Consider the following 21432-nt stretch of genomic DNA (forward strand, 5'->3'; position numbering starts at 1 on the left):
AAGCTACCCCAAAGGTGGAAAGGGACTAAGTCATTAACCAGTTAAAATCCTGGGGAACAAATACTGAAATTGAAATGGCTGTATCCTATCCCTATCCTAAATCATGCATTGGTAGAGCAACACTACTTTCCAGCTCCTAGAATTTACAGACTATGTATGTTACCAATTTTAAGTGTTTTGTCATTGTTTTGGAATACTGTGTACACTGTAGTTAAGAAATCCAGTACCATCCAGGGCTGTGTTTAGGAGTGCTGTCAGCAGGTTGAGGAAGGTGATCTTGCCCATCTACTCAGCACTAGTGAGTCCATATGTGGAGTGCTGTGTCCAGCTGTGGGCTCCCCAGCACATGGGCATGCTGCAGGAGATCCAGTGTGGGAACATAAACATGATTAAGGGACTGCAGCATCTCTCATATAATGAGACTGAGAGAGGTGGGATTATTTAGCCTGGAAAAGAGAGGGCTCAGGAGGATCTTACCAAAATGTATAAATATCTGATGGGAGAATGTAAAGAAGACAGTGGCAGACTCTTCTCAGTGGTATCCTGTGACAGGACAAGAGGCAATGGGCACAAACTGAAATACAGGAAATTCCATCTGAGCATAAGAAAACACTTTTTAACTATGAGGGTAGCTGAACACTGCAGCAGGCTGCCCTGGAAGATTGTATAGTCTTCACTTTTGAAGTTATTCAAAACCCAAATGGACACAGACCTGAGCATGTGCTACGCTAGGAGATCCTGCTATAAGCACACCAGGTGGACTAGATGATCCCCAGAGGTGCCTTCCAAACATAGCAACTCTGTGATCCTGTGATTTCCTGCAATTTCTCAGAAAAAGATAGAGCAATGTACATGGAGAAGACTGCTGCGATGAAGTCGTATTGGGTTTTACTTCAAACATGAAATATGGAATTTTCTTCAAAAATGAGTAACTGGTTAACTTTTTAAGTGCTTTCTTAGTTTAAATGGTTTCTCCCCCTTGTGTTTTCCTGATGTATGCAAACATGATTTCTTGTAGTATAGAAACAGTGACTTTGATTCAAAAAGGCAAGACTGAAAAAATACCTCCAGTAAATGAAGAAATGTACCAGGACTTCTGCATTTATTTGGTCTTACCTGTGAAATCGGAGAAACCATGGAAGCTGTCATCATCCACCCTGCAGGCTTCCATCAGGCTACCAAAAAGGGTGCCAATGGGGTCCAAAGGGTGTCCCACCCAGCCTTCAAGATTTGTTATTGAGGTTACTCCCCTGTGGAGAAGATCTGAGGCAAAAAACAGACACAGAGGAGGGAGAGAGGGAAAGAGAGCTCATGTTAGCCCATCAAAACAATTACACAAGTAAAACTACTTAAAACACTTCAGTACAGAATTCAAAGTATTTCCACTAGCTTCTGCACAGAAAGAGGAAATACTATCTTTGGGGGTGAATTCACTGTCCTTGGTGAATATACAAATGAGGAGTAAGAAAAGAGAGATAAAGAAATGAACCTTTTTGAGCACTTGCAAAGTGTATTATGGATCAAAAAATTCAATGGCAATGTCTTTTGAAATCTCTTCCTTGATACTACTAGAACTCTTCTCAGAATGCTTACTTGAACAACAATTTTTTTGGTAAAATATTTACTACAATTTCCTCACTCAGAAAAAAGTGCTCTTTTTACATTTTTAAGTTAATCTGATGGAGCTGAAATAAATGAAAATATTATAAAATCTGTTCCAATTTCTTAAATTATGAGCTTATCCGGCACCTCTCTCTCTCTCTCTCTCTGCACTACACTCAGAATGACAGTTACTTAAAAAAAAAAAAGGAAAAAAAAGTCCTTTAATAGGATCAAGTGTGTGCTTGGTAATTTTAAGATTCTAGTCCACAAATACTTTCATCAATATTTTTCTGTAGCCCTTACCATTATCCAGTTAGAACACAGGAAAAAATGCTAAGTGCAATAAATTGGAGGAAATGTGACTGTGATAACAGGTATTAGTGATTCCCCAAATCCACATCATACGGTAACAATTGCCCTTTGACACTTTTTTCCTCTTTTTTTACACTTACAGACACAAGTAAACTATCGGAGATCAGATGTATTATTGTCAATCCTTTAAAAACTATACACAAGCCATTATGGCTGCTCTGCTCCCCTGCTCCCTCTCTTCACTCTCTTATTCACAAAACACCATCAAACTGAGTAACCATATGCATTAAGCTTTTGAGTCCTGCCTCCTCCTATTTAAATGTGTGGGGCAACAAAATGAAACACAGACACACTGTCAGGATGGCAGAGATAGTTTTAAAGAATCCAAAAAAGGTATGTAATATGAAAAAACCCAAGTAAATAATTGCATTTCTAACAAATAGCACACACTACAGACAATAGGTAGAAGTAAGAAATATCACCAAGGATTCTTCAGGGTGACTTCTTACTGATTTACTTTGTTCTATTTATTCTGTTGTGCCTACTTATGACCTTCTCTTGTGTCATGCCAAGTAAAGGTTTCAATCATCCCATAAGAGACATTTAACTTTAAACCACAGAAGTGGTTCCACAGATGTCAGATCAGTTACATGAATAAAAGCTAAGCAGAAGCATGGGGTGTTTGCTGAACGAAAGCCTAAAGCTGGGTTAAATGGGCCTAGCTGCAGTTTGCCTCTGGTTATAGAGACCAGCACACTTTATGATATAAGAGAGAGTTTTTTAAAAATTCACCATGAGATTAAAAAATAAAAAAGGCAGTGAATGACAATAGAGAAACAACAAACTACTTTGTTTCAGGGCAGGATGGATCACATTTCATGCACTCTTTTTAAATTATAATAGAATATTAGGTGATAGCTACAGAAATTGCTCACAAGGAAAGGAATTTAACTGAGGTACTGAATGTCTACATGCTGCACCAGCAACTGAGAATGAAAAGGAGCATTGTTACAATCAGCATACTTGCAACAAACTCCTCACATCTGCCAGTGGTACAAATACATACACTAACACAGGCACCTCCCTTCCTACAACAGTGTTCAAAAAACCATTTATTCCTTGGTTCCATGGGAGAAAGGTACAGAGGTACACAGGAACTGCAGTTAAATTTTTTTCATCTAGGTGCATATCTTGTCTTCTAAACATGTAATTGAAAAATTTACCCATATGATTTCACACTGCTGTTTTTGACTACAATGCAGCATGAAGATACACACAATTTAGACTAACAGAGAAGATATAAAATAAAATTTGAAAGAAAGGATTATTAGTGTAGCAGCTGAGAAACTAATTCCAGTTTTTTCAGATGCACTCTTCTACCACAAATCCACCCCCTTCTTCCACTGCCTCTTCAAACAGCAAAGGTCCATAGCAGAATTATTTTGGGTTGTAAGGATAATGTGCAATGGAAACTGTATCTGAAGAACACCCCTTAAAAAAATCCATGGTAGTGCTCAGTAGAATACCACAGAATATTTTACAAAAAACAGCATTAAAATACCCAAACAAGCCCCAAAAATTCCCAGACAATCAAACAGCCAAAAAAAAACCCCACACAAAAACTCAATCCCCCTCTATTAAGAGAAACTAAAATGTTAAGTATTATAAGAGACTCTCTTGGAACACACTACCAAATTTGATGAATTTTTGTAGTTCATACTTTGTATCATTGTTATCCTCTTCAGGCTGACACCTCAGAATATAAAGCTCAGCAAAATTATAGATCAGAGGAAAAAAAAAACCATCTGACATGCCAAATGCAAAGTTCCGTTCAGAAACCTGTAAACAGGGTGATTATTTTCATAGTGTAACCAAAACCACTGACTGGAATAAAGACTCTGTCATGCCAGATATATTGGAGGAGACTGGTAAGAGCCCTGCACAGGTCACAACACCATTTACAGAAAACCTCTGACATCCAGAATGAGACATTACAACTATCCACACTGAAGAGTTAAGAGTCATCTCTTTCACTTTATCTTCAAAATCAGTTTCCTCATGTGAACTTCCTGTTGTTACTGTCAACTTGAACACCCTCTGGCCTCCTCTTACCCACATTTACCTTTCTTCTGAGCCCGGAACATATCCAGCTGTTTCTGCTGCTGCCTCCTTAGTGTATTAACAATAGCTATTGCTAGCCTCAGTGCTTCTCGTGGGTATCCGTGAGATCGTAACGCATCCACCCTCGCGCAGGCTGTAGGAACATGCTCTAAAACAGAAAAAATAACTGAAGAATAGCAATGCCTCCATAAATGCAATGGCCTCTTTTGCTAGGTCACTCAAAAGGGCTTTTTTGTTTCAACTTTTTTCTGTTTTATTTCTAAAACTATGCAAGAGAGACTTAAAGGACTACTTCTGACCCAAGATTTCAAGGGAGCCTTTTGTTCTTTTTGCCAGGCTTTTCATCCACCTCCCCACCACCTCCCCCCTCAAAATAATGCCATAGAAAATGAACAAAGCACCAAGTCATGGAAGCATCTTTCCGGTTTAGCCACTTACCATGCCAGAGGGGCCACCCCTGAGAGTCAAAGAGCAAGTTTTCAGTGTCGTCATGGCAGCAGTAGTTGGCGTACAGGTCACTGCTGATGATGTGCTGTAAGTGGCTGTCCTGCCAGTGCAGATCGCACGCCTCAATGGCTCGGGTAAACACTGTCCGATGTGGCCTGTTCGATGAATCTGTCATTTGCACAGGTTGAGAAAGCTGCATCAGCTTTTACTCATTCATATGTGAATCAGTCATTCACAGTATTTCTGCCTTGTGCCTATTCACCAACCCCAGCCGACGGCAGTCTGTCTTGCCCCCTCTCCACCAAGCAGACTGCAGATGACATTTCACATCCTGTTACCCAAGAGCTCAGACAAAGTGTGTGCCATTCATCTTGCATTCAGAGAGATCCATAAACCAGCATGGCTGATGGCAAACAGCATTTTGCACAGAGAGCTAGAGGTGAAAGACATTCAGTAGCATGTACAAACCAGAAAGTATATGGCACTCAAGCATCCCCAGTCTCTCCTTAGAGCCACTGTTGTCAGAATGAAGGAGGGATAAACTGCATAGAACATTTGTAGTTTTTCTTTCTGGAAAGTGCCACTAACTTTCAGCACTTGTATAACTTTGCTGGTCATGAACGTATACAAATACTATTCCGAAAGTGAGGTGCTGAAGCCATGAGAGCAACATAATCCTCACTGGATATCTTCCAATGGCAAAACTTTTCTATTGACATGGCACCACATCTATCAATGTTTAAAAGCCATGTCAGAGTTATCAAAAGCCTGCCCAGTTTGGTCTGAACCTGATGAGCAAGCAAAGCACCTCTGTAAGGGGTCATTTGCTCAAATAACTTATCTTCCTGGCTAGCTGTTAAATTTAATAATGAACCAAGCTTTTTTCTTCACAGGTGATCTACCAAGAAAAAGAAACAAGAAAAACCTGACTAAGTGCAGATCTGACACCTACTACGTAATTTAATTTTAACTTATTGCAAGTGCATGCAATATGTATCATTACTGACATGTCTGATGATAATGAGCAGTTTTACCTGCAAAAACACCCTGCACTTTGCCTAGTTACTAGCCGTCATCTTTGTTTGAAGAGGACTGTACAAAACTTTGGTGAGATTTGGCAATCACATTGGATTAAAGTATGATATAGAGTGAAAAAAAGACACCTCCTCCAAGATGGCAGCATTGCAGCTGCACCCTCCTCACACCCAGTAATTCGGATGTCACATACAGAGCACATCCCACAGACAGATGCCTTAGTTTCTCACATACAAGTTTAATGTAGTTTAAACAGATCTCTCTTTAAACAGCTATCAAGGCTTTGTAACTGCAAATAAAATACCAGAAGGAATACTAGGTTATAGTCAAGCAAAGAAACAACAGGCTTTTATATGGCATACTTCAAGGACATCTAATTTACATGCAACAATATTTAGAAGCACCAAGTGAGGTAGTCAGAAGACCTAACAAAACACAAGTACCTGCTCTGAAAATGTTACAGCCCCAGTACAACTAAAAAACCACCTATTGGTTCTTCTGCAAAGACAGTATTAGTACAACTGATTTGGGGTGGTCAGTCCTCAACAGGAAAGTTCCTTGTCCCAGGAAAGAGTGCTGAATTCTAGGCTAGAGTGTGCAAGATAGAAGTTACATTATATGTTGCAGTCAGTGCATATGTTTAGGCTCACCTTGGTTAGCATTTGCACCCTGAGGCAAAGCATTGGTTAAATTGGGCAGCTCGTTTCCATGGTTTCCATCTTCCCAGGGACAAACATCCACACTGTTCCATTTTTTCAGCTGTTTTAGCCAACTGGACTTCTGCTCCAACTTGCAGTGGGGATTTAAGACTATACACATCCACAGAGCACCTGATTTTAAAAAAATTTCTAAATTATGTTTTCTATTAAAAATGCAGCAGCCAATGACTAATTGCAAACTTGTAAAGCACATACTTTTTCTCCACTCAAAGGCTAAACTGCTCGCTTCCCAGCTACACTTAACACCATGCAGACTGAACTCCTGACACAGGTACTTGGGGCTGGCATGGCCAATCTGAAGCAGTTGAAAGATGGTAGCAAGCCAGCCTTCTCAATTAAAAGACATTAGTGGGTCTTTTGTATTAGAAATCCAGAGTTCCCGGTATGGCTCATCAGACAGGAACATCAGTCAAAGGCAAAACAGAATTCACAGAGTTACAGAAGTTACCTTGACCAAGTTTTTCTTCTAATTGTTGTATCAGAAGTAAATGTTGTTTTATATTAATGAGAACTGTATCTTTCAGCTTCACATTACGAAAACCAAAGAAATACATTTAGTAAGACATGCATTTTGTAAACATATACTTTCACACTCAGAAATATTAATGTAACTCATTCCCAAACACATCCGGGTCTCGGATAACTAGTAAACACTAGTTTTGTGCAGTGTGATAGGAGTAAGATATTTTTACAGCAATTTATTCTAGAGAATTTGTTTTGCATTTTCTGTTTAGGGAGTTCTAAGGGAAGGCTAATTTGTGCTGCCATATCACACATAATACCACTACAGAAACTCCCTGAGACTATATAGCACAGCAGGCATAAATATATCTGGGTGTCTAGCAGCAATTTTCAAATGGAAAGGTATTTCTCTAAATCAGCTGTCCCTTCACCAGCCTGGACTTTGACAGAAGCGTGAAGACATTAAAAATAGTTCATTTGCTCACTAAGATCGTGCCTTATATACTAAAAGAGATCACGAGAATATGCTCAAGACTACACCATAGTCATGATGGGCTAGAAACAACCCAAAGAATAAAAATGCAGCTGATTCTTCTGGAATAATAAAACTCTCACATTCTGGGATTCTTTTGCTAACTAAAAATGCAAAATTGATACCCCAGGCACAGGGCATCACATCACATTCATTCCTAAAGTAACTCTGTAGGCCACAGCACAGGAGCCAATGGAAACACAGCATGATTCTTAAGTCTGCTATTAAAGACTAGCATGCCAGGGGAAGCAGTATCAAAAAAATCTGAAAACCAAAACAAAATGTAGTACATTACCATTCAGAACACCATAGAGAAACTAAACTATTTCAGTTTATTACAGCACAGTTGATAGAGTACAGCAAGTGTTCTGGGTTCAGGGAAGAGTCTGAAACTTGCCATGGCAGTGAATAAGGCCAATGCCACCTTTAAAAAAATTCTCTTAAAATCAAGTAATGTTTTCTTTAGACACATTTCAGCCTCAAAAAGGAGTCAAATTACAACTGGTTCTTATTATTAAGCATCAGTGATTCAGAAGTGACCAAGACAGAATGACTACATTTATTGAAATCTGCAAAACAAAACGCAAGATGCGGCACATGGGAAAGCCTTGGAGAACAGTTATGGGCTTGCTCATTTGTTTTCAAAATCAAGGATCGCTTGAAGGCATTACACTGTACCTCTCAGCATCTCACAAAAGAAAGCCAAACAACAAAAAAAACCCAAATAACCAACCAACAATAAAAAAACAAACCAAAGAACACCCTACAACCCACCAATGTAATACTTTGCAACCAGATTCCCAGTGTTTTCAGACTGAAGCAAAAGTGAAGTGGACTATCTTAAACTCATTTGGTAAGTATTTCAATCATTCATCAAGGCAGAACACACACTACTGTGTTGCACCATGCCCTTACAGAATAAGTGGGTTTTTTTTCATTCTCCACATCTGAAAAACATCATCAGAGGCAAGAGAATTCACCAGCCTCCTAAGGAAGCTCCACTACACAGGTGGTACATCTAGGAGGCTGGAGAAGGCAAAGATAACCCAAGCACCAAAACTCTTTAAAAATATCTGTGGTTTCATGTGGGAAACTATGTCAAGGACAACTACATCACATTATTAGCAGTCGTTGTCTCTGAAACTCAAGCAATTTTCATGTAAAGAACGAGTTTATTTCCAACCCCCTCACAAACCACTTAAAATTTCAATAGAACTACAGCTGCACCCTGCTCCTTGTGACTTCAGAGAAAGTTGCATGCTTCTCTAAGATCCCAATCAGTTTTGATGGCTGCTGCTTCCCTGCAGGAGGAGGAGTGTGAGACAAAATTACTCCACCAGAAGAAAAGGCAGCAGAAAGAGCTCCTTTAGTGCTACAAAGCCTACAATCTGTTAGAAGGATGCATAATGCCAAAGAACCCCACACTCTCCAATCTATTTGGATTTTTTTTTTTTAATTTGTTTGTTAGTTTGGATTTTAGTGGTATTTTATTTTGTGTGATTTTTTTCCTTCTCCCCTCTCTCCCTCCTTGCCCCAAGTGTGTGCATTTACCTCTATTCATATTTCTTCCTGATTCTGCTCCCTGAACACCTTCCCCATCCCATAAATCTGCTCCATTCTAGCTATTTCAATTCACTGATTCCTGCCCTGCCCCTCACACTGAGAAGTCTGAGGAAAATGTTCACTTGTGCCCAGACTTTATCACATGCCAAGTGGCAGGAGCCTGTAGGATATTCTTATCTCACCCTGATGCTGCTCAGTGGAAGCCCCTCCAAGCTAGCCCTTAAATGTCACCACCAGCCCAAAGGCCTACCCCAGTCTCATGCAAGAGAGTCTCTGTTTCTGCTGATGGCTCCCATTTGGGGAAACTGGTGGTTGTGTTTACCCTTTACTACAGATGAGGCCTATGGAAAAAATTAAGGACAGCTACTCGTAATTTGCAAGAAAGGTATCCAAATCAATTTCCAATGACTTCAGCCTAGAAACTACTGTTTGCAACAGTTTATGCTTGGAAGAAATTGGAATATATTCCAAAATATATTCTTAGCATTCTTCAGTTTACATGTTTGATTACATTTAATGATGTCACCAACGCAAACTACAATATGAACTGAGACTCATTAAATAATAATATTTTTTCAAAAAGAGACACCAAAACCCAGAGAAAGTATTTGTGTTTACAGACTGCTTTTTTTTCTCTAACATAGCCCTCTTCTCCTTCCTATCTCCTTTTCTCCAGAGTTTTTTCCATGGTGATTCTCAGCACACTGACACATCTTCCCCCCACCCCAAACTGCATACTATTAAAACACCACTGAAGTTCTTGTTCAAATCTCTGCATTCTAACCTATGTTTTTTCAATACAAACCTCTTCACAGCACAGTGGCAAAACAATCACAATTCAATATACAGGAAGTTTTTCCCAGAAAATAACTAGAAAATATGACAAGTTGCAACTGCAATTTCTCTAATTTCACATGGGAAACGGTATTAGAGCTGACACACTGCAATGAAGAATTGCCTATTTTGATTCAACACTATTCTCCTGACCTGAAAAAAGGCAACTTTGCCAAAACTGACCTTCGGTTCAGACAGATCTCCTTTCAAAAATGCATAGTTATTATTCATTTTAAGTGTTCATCACACCACCAAAAAAAGGAATAATTAACATGCAGGCCTTCCTTGTGCATACAAGAGAATATCAGTACTTCTATGTTTCTCTGGAGACATCCATACCTTTGAATTTATAGGGTAGAGGGGCAGTATGCATCTACATTGATCAGGATTTAAATGTGCAAACTGAAAAACATTAGGAGCATTAAGACACTGTAGAAGCAGATGTAGTACAGAACAGTGGGATCATTATACATTCTGTGTACATACATATCTGTGAAGCTAAAAGAAGTACAAGCAATGTGTATAAACTCTCCCAAGAGGTTAAGCATGGCTCACTTTTCATAAACCCCATTACATTTTACTCTTGTCTCAGTAAATGGAAGGTGGTAATGGAAACAATTTTAGGGGGATCTTAGGAGACTTATAGTTACTGAGGACTCAGCATACAGTTCTGTTCATCTGTTTAATTACATCTGCCTTTCCTAAAAACATGCTTGTCAGGGCTGCTGTACAGCTGAGCTTGGGTCAGCATCTCCTCATTCACAACACCTGTGTAATCAATGGCTGAGATTCAGCATTTGCTTTGAAATTTTACATTTCATTTACTTTAGATCAAACAGTGTTAATTCCAAAATTAAAATATTCAAGAAACAGGTGCTGTAACATTTCTTTGCCCTTTCCATTAATGCACAACTTTATCTTAAAAAATAAGCTACAGGAGTAGCATTTGACCATTTTAAAGAAAATGGAGCCATGTAATCAAGACCATTCCCTTTGCCCAACAGACAAAACAGTTTATGCACCTGCTGAACACTTGCCACTTGAGACTAATCAATTCTATTACAAAAGCATAATCTTCTAGCATTGAAAGTGCCAGAAGAAAAACAATACTAGCAGACAGAACCTATGAACACTTTGAAGTACCAGTGTCTGCAAAGGAGTTTTAAGCAGTTCACATCTGTGTTTTAAACACATACCCAGTTTCACTGGGACAGTCACTTGGATAACTCAAAGAAGGTACTGTGTGGTGTTTATTGCTTCTGAATGAGAAGGCCAAGTGCATTCAGAATAACTGGCTGCCCTTCTCCAGGCATGGAGAGATCTCCACCAGAACAAAGCCTGATCACAAGTCCCACTGGAGACTGCTCCAATTAAACAGTTGCTTTTACAGAACAGTAAAGACAGGCAAAGTGCTTCAGGATTGTTTCCTTTTCAATTAGAACATCAAGGAAAACTACTCTCGGCCCTCAGTTGCACCCAAGTTGCAATTTTATTCAGAAAAATTCCTTAATGCACTCTGGTTTCAATGTTCAGCCTTCAGAATAAAAATTTTTCTATGGGCGCTGTGTTTCTTGGAGAACAGAGTGTTTCATTTTACTCTAATTCATTCTTCTATTGAATTAAACTTTGATGTATTGGTCCTGACAAGCGCTTCACACTGACTGTATTGTGTATGATAGTATAATCACTCCCCATGCTTTTCACACTAGCTGGCTGATTAATGCAATAGATTACCTGCAGCACTGATGGCATGAGGGAGTAACTGTCCTTCTGCAGGCTAACCTCCAAGCACACATTTCAGAGGGGGGAAGTAAAAAACACAGAAAATAAAATGCTCCATTCCTTAAGTTTCCCTTTCTTGCTGCCTGCTGCTGCTGCAAGGGTTAAAGGCACGTGCATTTGGCTGAAACAGGTATTTACATATTGAGATTCTGTTCTAAGCTATCAGCAACCACATGGTCTGATTACTGTGTCCAGTAACTACCAACTTCTGTTTTCTCTTCCTACATTTTCAACTTTTAGCACAATGGAATAAGGAACTAACCACACAATTCTGATATTCTGCATGAGCCTCTTGTTCTTGTTCCTCTCAAGTATGTTTTAAAAATTCCAACATTTTTGCAGACACTCTGCCATTCAACCAAGGGGTTTCAAAGGTTTTCAAAGATCAGGAATTTGCTTTAAAGGTGCAGTTTACAGTGTGTCAGTGGACTGTGATCTCCCCAAGAGAACATTAAGCATCAGTCATGTGTTCATTATATACCCCTCTATGCATCTATAGTACTCCATAACCTAACCACTTTAGAAGATACAGGCTATTAGTCTACAAAGCTAAAGAACCTGCAAATGAACCTTACTGATTATCTTCCTTCATATTTAAAAAACTGTTTAACCATTCCACTAAGGCAAAAGCACTGCTAATACTAACATATATAGTAAAAAATAGTCCTTTATCTTAATATAATTCTTCACAATTTTAACTAGTTGTGAATATTTACAGCTAGGTGATAAAGACAAAGTATGCTCCTGACCAAAATATGTATCAGATATTCTACCAATTACTTTATCTAGCAATATACTCTCGGTAGTCACAGTCTACCTTCAGAGACTTTGAGAATTTTCAGAAAAGTTGATGTGAGTACGAATATAAATGCATTAAGCTACTTCCATATGAATTTATCCTTGAGATTAATTAATTCCTCTCACAATAGTTTTTTTTTAGAAGAGGCAAAAAAGCAGAGCAAGTGCAAACACTCCCTTGGATACTGGGAATTGCAATTACCACAACTATTCTCACAGAACATAAATAATGCACTGTAACTGACCAGAGAATTACTTTTTGATTGTCTAGTTTAATTCCTACTTACACTTTTGTTCCCCAGGTCACTTTTATCTTCCACTCCATGGCTGTGGAGTTTTTACAAGAACAGCATACCTCAATTACAACTTCTAATACAAGAATCTAGCACAACACCTGGCTAGACAGTTTACTGACTACCTACCACAATCCAAAATTCTAAGGTTATTTCTAGTTTTTTAGTTCAATTTCTCCAGCTCCAATTACAATTTCCAGCTACCTCTTGTGAGTTTAGAAGAACTGTAAATTTCTCTATAAATTTTTTTATCTATGTAATAGATAAATTATAAAGGATTCCCTTTGTCTTGATTCGGCACATGCGATCAGATTGATATTCTTGCACATCTTACTTCCAATTTTTGAGGGATTTTTCCAGTATTCATTCAAAAAAAAAAAAAAAAAAAGAAAAAAAAGAAAAAAAAAAAGAAAAATAAAGAAAATAGCACAAGGCTAGATGGCTGAACTACAGGCAAAGCTCAGGAATTAGTGAAGATTCAGTAATTTCTCACCACTAATCTATTCTCTCTAGCTCTGGTATTTACTATAAGTGGCATCAGAAAATTCAATGGCAGCCTAATGTTACTGAAGTATGAAAAATAAAGAGTGAGAGGAAGGAAAAACTAACACAAATTATCAGCTTGGCTTATAGTAAAACCCTGTCCTAAATCTTTGCAGACATGATTCCACAGTTAAGAGCTGCAATGAATTGTGCATTAGCTTCAATACACAACATTTTTAAAGACATTTTCAAGTAATACAGTTCAACATCACAGGAATAAAAAAACCACTGCTTTAATGTGGGTACTTGTAAAAAATCTTAAGTACTTTCCATCCAACTGAACAGAATGGAAATGGAACTTTCTGTATGGCATTGGAAATAAACCCCTCAAGCTATGCTTACACTCTAAAGGTAATTACTGTGACCATTATTTCTGAAATCTGATAAATGCCACAGGATTAGCTCAGTTGGTTAGAGCATGGTGCTAATAACACAAGGCTGTGGTTTTGATCCCCATAAGAGCCATTCACTTATGAGCTAGATTCAATGATCCTTCTGGGTCCCTTCCAACTCAGAATATTCTGTGAAATTACCTAAAACCAACATTTTTTCTGTCATACTCTGGCCTCATGCACACTCTCTTTTCAAATAATATTACAGCAATATCAGTAATGGAGGAAGAAGGAAAAGATCCCCAGAGAAGGTGGACGAAATCCATCTTTGCCAAACAGCAGCCTTGCTTCATTCACTGAGGAAATGAAGGCAACAGCATCAACTGAGAGGACACTGTAGGGCCACGACAGCAATTCAAGCTGTCATCCATAACTCAGGTCTTAGAACAGCAAAACTGTCTTGTGATGCTAATTCTGACCTACTGTTAATTTAGCACCTCCAACAACAGAAATCATTCAAAGACACTGACATAAATTAACAGCTTGTTCCCTGAAAAAGCAGGTGTAACCTTAAGTGCATGACCTGAGGGGACGCCTGTTTCATAAGACCATGGCAGCTGAGACTAAAAAATATTGTAACCACTACTTAAGTAAAGACAGCCTACTGGATATGATACAATTTAGGACACAAATATGTGTTAAGATACCACTCGACCTAGAAAGTCCCATGATGAAAGACCAAGGGAAATGCTGCATCCAACCTCTTTCCAAACACAGGGCTTCCTACAGCTTTCACTTCAAGGCCCGAAATGCTCTTTGTGCACGGGCATTATCTATACCTAGAAATTTGAAGTTAACCTTATTTTCTACAAATGCAGAGCACAGATACTTTCTTTAGTTTTAAGGTAATACATGATGCAATTATAAGTGAGGATGTTCAACAATAAAAATATGCATATAAACTTGGCAGTCAAACTTCAAACTTAGAGTCTTGCTGTACTGTTTTACAAAAGCCATAAAATACGGGAAAATGTGAATAACTCCACTACATGGTTGGCACTAAAAACGGATTGCATGAAGTATGCAGGTCTAGAAAAATGGTACAAGAGCACCAAAACTGTAATGAATGCTTAACTTTATCTATACTTTTTCATGGCAACCCTGGAGTAATCCTCAAATCTGGCACCAGTAAGGAATTTCCCTAAGAGCATACAAGCAACAACCATAGCTGCTTTTGTCTTTTTTCCCCCCTCCACTTAAGCAGCAAGCACAGATAATCTGTTCAGAACAGCTGGCATGTCCCATTCATATGTTTGTCTCTAACTGCAAAGGGAAGGAATGCCAGAGACAGAAATATAGATAGAAAATACCTTCATTCAGTTATGGTTAAAAGAATCTAACTAGGTGTTTTCTAGAGATGACATTAATTTTTTATCAGGAAAAATTCAGAGCAGTTTCCAAATCAAAAAACAAAACAAAACAAACCCAAAAAAACTAAACAACAACAAAAACCAAAAACATTATTTAACACTTGATTGTCAGTTTGCTTATGGCAAAATGTTAATTAAATCCCTCTTAATTAGTCTATGATTCCTTTTCTAACGTGCACATTTAGAACTAAGCTTTAGATGAGGAAAAAAGTGTTACTAAGTCTAGGCATGATCCATCAGGAAATATATTATACTATTTCTCTGTATCATATTACCTTGTAAAATGGTATTTTAGTTTAACTTTTAACACAAAACTACATCATTGTAATCCAGAAAATAGAAAAAATACCAACAAGCATGAAATCAAAACAGACTACCACAGCCTGACCCAACATTAAAAACTGATATACAACAGAGCAAAATACTAGTGAAAACCTAAGATGTTTAGAACTACTGCAGCAAATCAGGTTATCCACTCAAGATATTCCTTTATAGCAATTATCCATTTAATATGCTAGCATATATTTAGTATATAACAGAATGGACTGTAAAAATGCCACTGGGAAGAGCTTTTTCACGTGAATGAGGCTCATTTCACTATCATAAGAGGTTTCTACACTTAAAAACTTTAGATTCCAAAATGTGGTTGAGGTAGAAAGAAGATATTTCATTAAACTGGGGAAGGTAGCCAGCTGAACATAGAGAGTGTTATTTAAGTTCTCCTCAACATCATAAAATAAGATGACCAAGAGAGATCTGGATCAGCATGATGCAAAACCAGAACACATTCAACAATTCTATTCACTGCCCTGCCATACCAAGGATCTCTTTGGACACAACCACTTCCCCATGACAAAGCCATCATATTCCTACTTCACAAGAAACTAATCCTTGACTTAAAAAACCAACTCTCCTTCCCTTTAGGAGTTTTTAAATATCGAAATGGAGGAAATCTATTATAAATGTTTGTTTTGAAACATGCAAATTATGCAAAGCTTCTTCACCATGAAGATAAGCAACAGGATATGAAGATACTCAAAATGGCAGTTCACAGAAAAAAATTTGATTCTGTAATCTGTATGTTGACAAGGTGTTGGGCTCCATCACTCTATCAAGAAATAGATACTTGTCTAAGATCCTTCTACTTGACTACTTTCATCAAATTAAGCATCTGGGATTTAATTTAAGAGTTCCAGCTGTATTAAGTTGTCACAAAAGCACCCCTACTTTGATAACAGTAGCTGCTCCAATTATGACCTGGTTTAGGGTTGACAAGTATAATGATGCATTCGTGGCACATGAGAAGCAATAAAAAGTTGTTTTGCATTACAGCTTTAAAAATATGGGCACTTTTTAAATTTAATTTGTCACTCAGCTTTTGCTAAGAGGACTGTTAAATTGCAGTAAGAGGCAAATGGGGCTTTTAGTCTAAATGCAATCCCCATATTTAAATGATCTGTAATAGCACAGTGTTCAAGTGGGAACACTATTGTTTCACAGTGGGCCCTCATGGTGACATGTGACATTTGTATTCTGGTCCTGTATTATCCATGTGGCTAAAGGGTTTCCAATTTCATTTCACAGCCAGAAGCCTACAGAAAACACCAATTAACTTGCAGATCCCATTTGCCAACAAAACAGTCTCTTCCCGGTGTCTGGCATCTGGCAGTGCTCAACATTTAATTCCAAAGCAGAGCTTCACAGCCATCATGATCCCTGGTCTGGGGTACAAAGCCAATTTCTCCCACTTTTTTCAGGGAAATATTTTCATTTTCGATGAGAACAAGCAACTTTTACTCTATTTTTGATGGATGAGTACTAAGATTACACAGCCTATGTTTTTCCCTCTAGACTATGAAGAAGCTAACTGACCTCTCCTTCAAATCAGAGATCTCAGCTCAACACGCATCAGCAGGTATTTCCTGTGCATTTCCATGTCCACACCCCATTTTACCAATGCAATTTAATTCAAAGGCAAACCAAGGGGCTTCAGATAATTAATCATTATGACATCCCAAACTCCTCAATCATGGTTGCCCCAAGTCAAACACCTAAAGATCAGCATGCGAAATTTAAGTACTGGGACACCATTTAAACAGCAATGTGAAAAATTCCAACTCCACTTTAAACACTGCAAAGTGAAATCCATGTATCATGTGGCAAGTTGGAAGTGATCACCAGTGCATCACTGAAACTGCATCAAAATTCTCCTAGTTTGGTAAGTATCTGAGCAAGCCTTAGAGCTCTGACTTGTAATAATAGCTTTCTTCTGACATTCTGTAAGTAATATATATAGCTTACCCCATTCCTGGATGTAGAACAGGGAATCAGCTAGGCATTATACTCTTACTCCCTATCTAGAGGTTTTAAAAAACAACTGCCTAAGTTATGTGGACGGTTCTTTTTGCTTACATGATGCTTTTGAATCACAAGTTGCTGGAGAAATTAGGACTTTGTACTAAAATATTGCCAGATTCATGCTTAGATCTGAAGTGTTTTATTTAGGGGTCTTGAATAGAGGTTTCAGTGGTTTTAGTTTCAAGGAGTTTTTTATTTTTATTTTAGCTGTATGGAATTTTGCTGTTGTTGTTGTTCTTAAGTCAGTGGCTTCAAACATTCAAACCCAATCTGACTTCTACTGAAAACAGCAATTTACCACAGACTTGAACAGGAACTGTGATTAAAGCTCAGTGTGTCCTTCCAGTACTTTTGCCAATACCCAATGCCAGGCAGAAAGCATCACTTAAATTCTAATGAAAGGCTCAAATGACCCAGTCAAGGAGCAAAGTGAAGTTATTTAAGTATACTTAAAAGTCTGTCCCAAGATGGAACTGACAAAGTGGCCATATGCCTAGCAGTTGGCAGAGAGCATACCAAGGCAAGCAAGAGAGTCTTTATTAAGCAGAGTCTATATTTACTTATTTGTATGCCCTAAAATTCTCCCTAACTACAACAAGTTGCTACCTATCTGTAACATAAATTAGAGTATAGCTAAAATATTTTTTAAAAGACACGAAAGACATTTTTTTAAAAGACATTTCCCAGATTACTCTGAACAGGAAATAAGAAATGTTAAATATGCAGAGGTCCATGTCTCACTCCATTGATGTTTTGGTTCTTTGACATCCTAGAAGATAACAAGCCAACACTACTTTGTAACAAAGGATAGCATGACTCCTTTAAACTAGTGTTGAGTTACTTCTACTAGAACAGATTATGTGTTGCTGTGGCCATCCTGCTTTTCCCTCTGCAGTCTGCTCTTGTAATTCTGCTATTGTAACTCTGGTCTCCCTGAAAATCTACTTGAACTTTCTGTACATTCACTTTTTTTTTTTTTTTTTTTTTTTTTTGCCATGCAAGTTTCTCATTGAAAAAGCGATGTTTAACGTGAAAACAGGGAAACTCAAGCAAAATAAGATCCTAGCAAAAACTGCACAAGTTACTTGTAGCCTTCACATCAGGTAGAAGTTACTCTGGAGAGAATCACACAATTAACAGCATTTGGAGGGAACTTGCTACACACCAGTGGAAGAACCAGTGGGGAGAATAAATAGTTTAGAAACATCAACACTGTCTGGAGAAGGAAGAACCAAGTTAAGTTGTATGCTTTGCCTACTGCTCACCTGGTGTGACTGAAATGTATTTTCAGCTGAAACTATGGTACAAGATCAACATATTTTGATACTCTTAAGAGGTATCAGAGCAGTTGAGGACTGAAACAATGTCATCTGCCTCAGACCGCAAATACAGCAGCAGTTCAGGTAGTGGTAAGGCTGCTTTTTGGGAATGACATCTAGAATTCTGATTAAATAGAGGCAAATAAATTCAATTAATCCAAAAGTATTTGCTATTTGATGTTGCAGGCAGGCAGATTCCACCTCCTCTACCTTCAGACAAGCGCGGCCCAGAAAATAATGTTAATACAAGACTGATGAAACAAGAGAAGTCACTACAAAAACTTTTAAGAACTTTTTTGTTTATTGACAGCATGTGGCAACTCTGCTACAGGTAACAGATGGAGAACACATTTCTACCTCTCCCACCACCTAACAATTTAACCCACATAAGCAATGAAGCATGAGACCCCTCCACTTTTCAGTATGGTGGGATACAATTTTGTTTCATGTATGTTCAGCTAGGCATGTGCCTTGCTTGGCAAAAACTGTTATTTTTTAGCAAAGAAAAAAAAAAAAAAGGATCATAAAAATGGCTGTTCAATTTGCAGTTGTTTTTAGGCTCCAAAGGAACCCTGCTACAGTATTAAGGATTTTGACCACAGAAGTCTGTGGTAACCTCAACTGGATAATTAGCACTTTATTAGCCCAGTGCTTCAATTAGAATGAACATAATTTTTGCTATACAGGTTGTATCCAATCATATCCCACCAGTTAGAATGCAATTCAATCATTTGAATGATTGGTCATTTTTGACCTCTAAGAGTACAAGAGTTAAGTTTTGCATTAGACACTTCTTTTCTAAGTGAAGCATGTTACTGATACTTGGATTTGACTTCGTTTAGCTTGATTTTGGACCTATAAATTACATTAAGAGTATTATGATATTTGCTGTCTTCTTTGCCTTGCTTACATAATGTCTCACGAGAGAAAAAGTCCGTAAACTTTTGCTTGTTTGTTATTAAATGTTTATATGTTTTCTGCTATGTAGTCAGGCACAGCCATATTGACCAGACACATCAAAACATCTAGACTTGAAATGTCTTTCCAGAATGGGAACACAGGTTTCTACTCCAAATTCCATGAATCACAAGGTTATTCCATTTAGCCCGCATGTATCTTCAGCTTGATTTAGGACATTATTTTAATTAATTAATTAATTAATTAAATTAATTCAGGTGTCTTTAATCTTCCACACACTTGCATATCTACTAGTCAGTAGTTTGTTATAGTATTTTAGATCTAGGAAAACAATGCGTGTGTTTATTCATATCTTTCCTTTCACTTCACCATCTTTAAATACTGTTGACACTCACAATCAAGCTGTATTGATTTTCCCTTCAGATAACACCCTGTATCAATACAGGCAGAGGCTCGGAGGGATTGAGAACAGCCCCTCCCAGAAGGATACAAGGGTCCTCTCACCCAGAGGGTGAGAGGCTGGAGATGCCCCAGCCATGGGCACTGCCAGCCCAGAGAGCCAAACGTGTGCTGGGTGCATCCAGAGCAGAGTGGGCAGCAGGGCCAGGGGGATTCTGCCCCTCTGCTCTGCTGAGACCCCACCTGCAGTGCTGCACCAGCTCTGGGCTCCCAGCACAGGAAGGATGTGGAACTGCTGCAGGAGGTTAAGAGAAAGGCCACAGAGAACACAGCACCAGCCATACATGGAAAGCCTGAGAGAGTTTGAGTTTATCAGCCTGAAGAAGAGAAGGTTCTGGGGAGACCGTAGAGCACCTTCCAGTACCTAAAGGGAACCTACAAGAAGGCTGAAGAGGGACTTTTTACAAGTGATCAAACAAAGGGGAATGGCTTTACACTGAAAGCTGGAAGAGTTAGATTAGGTATTAGGAACAAAATTCTTTACTGTGAGGGTGTTGAAACACTGGAACTGTCTGCCCAGGGCAGCTTGGATGTCCCATCTCTTGAACTGTTTCAAAGCCAGGTTGGATGAAGCTTGGAGCAAACTGGTCTAGTGAAAATTATACCTGCTCACAGCAGGGGAGTTGGAACTAGATGATCTCTAAGGTCCTTTCCAACCTAAACAATTTTATGATTTTACGAAGAAATTCTTAAGAGAATTTGAAAATTTCTGAAGTAATTTTCCAAAATTGTGCAAGTGTGTTCCTGAACACTTGACAAGCAAATGTCCTCAGACCTCATCAGTTCAAATACTCCCTTCCTAATTCAGCCTGTGTTATTCTCTTAATTGTACAACAAAGTCATGTAGCAGGTAACCTTTCCTGTAAAGCAATGTTAATTGTTAGTCCTCTGTATTTCATCTCCTTTCTTGCTCAGTTATTGACTTCTGTAATTGTGAATTGGTTTATTCCTCAACCTTTCCAGCTTAGCACTAGAGGCTTATATATTTCACCTCAGCCGTGTAGCTACATTTCCACATTTTGCTTTATTCTTTCTAGATCCTCTAGTACTTAAAAGTTTTTAGATTGTACTTCTTTTACACCATGTTCCCTGTCCTTCAACTGTCCCATGCTGTAGATCATAAATTCGATTTCACCCAAATTGAACTGAATAAAGGAAACTGCAGAAAACTCTAATTTGCTTAGCCTAGAACCATGACAGAAGTTTTTCTCAACTCCAATATGCAATTGTTTCTTTATTATACATATGAACACCTAAATGAGTCTGAATTTACCCAGTTCATCCCAGAGCTGCCTATACTTGTCAGTCATTGTAGTTCCTTGTTGTCTCCAAAGCGACAGACGAGGGTCAGCCATGAACTGTTCTGTTATCAACGTCAACATGCGAGCTCCATTTGAATCTCTCATTTTTAGCATCTCTCGCACCTAGGAAATGAGTCTTTTAATACAAACTTGAAAAAAGCAAAGAAATCGCAGTACAGACAATATGCTGCTGTGTTAAATTTCTGTTATGTTAGAAATGCAATTTATATGTGTGATGGGAAATTTTTAAGTAGAGAAAATAGTCTGCCTTC

The 21432-nt window shown here is 38.3% G+C and overlaps 1 protein-coding gene across 4 annotated transcripts in view; it reads right to left on the reverse strand.

Annotated features, from left to right (window-relative positions):
• The window catches only part of ZSWIM6 (zinc finger SWIM-type containing 6), a 103019-nt gene that overhangs the window by 16090 nt on the left and 65497 nt on the right, over positions 1–21432 (reverse strand). For 2 of the 4 annotated variants that reach the window (XM_079330131.1, XM_079330133.1), the window contains exons 4-8: positions 21133–21283; positions 6168–6347; positions 4474–4650; positions 4037–4183; positions 1117–1263 (exon numbers count right to left, since the gene is read on the reverse strand). In XM_079330131.1, coding sequence (XP_079186257.1) covers positions 1117–1263; positions 4037–4183; positions 4474–4650; positions 6168–6347; positions 21133–21283 — 802 coding nt within the window. The remainder of the gene's footprint in view (positions 1–1116; positions 1264–4036; positions 4184–4473; positions 4651–6167; positions 6348–21132; positions 21284–21432) is intronic. The other 2 variants (XM_079330132.1, XM_079330134.1) reach the window with 1 other exon arrangement.

This window comes from Erithacus rubecula (genome assembly GCF_903797595.1).
Source record: "Erithacus rubecula genome assembly, chromosome: Z".
Lineage (NCBI taxonomy): Eukaryota > Metazoa > Chordata > Aves > Passeriformes > Muscicapidae > Erithacus > Erithacus rubecula.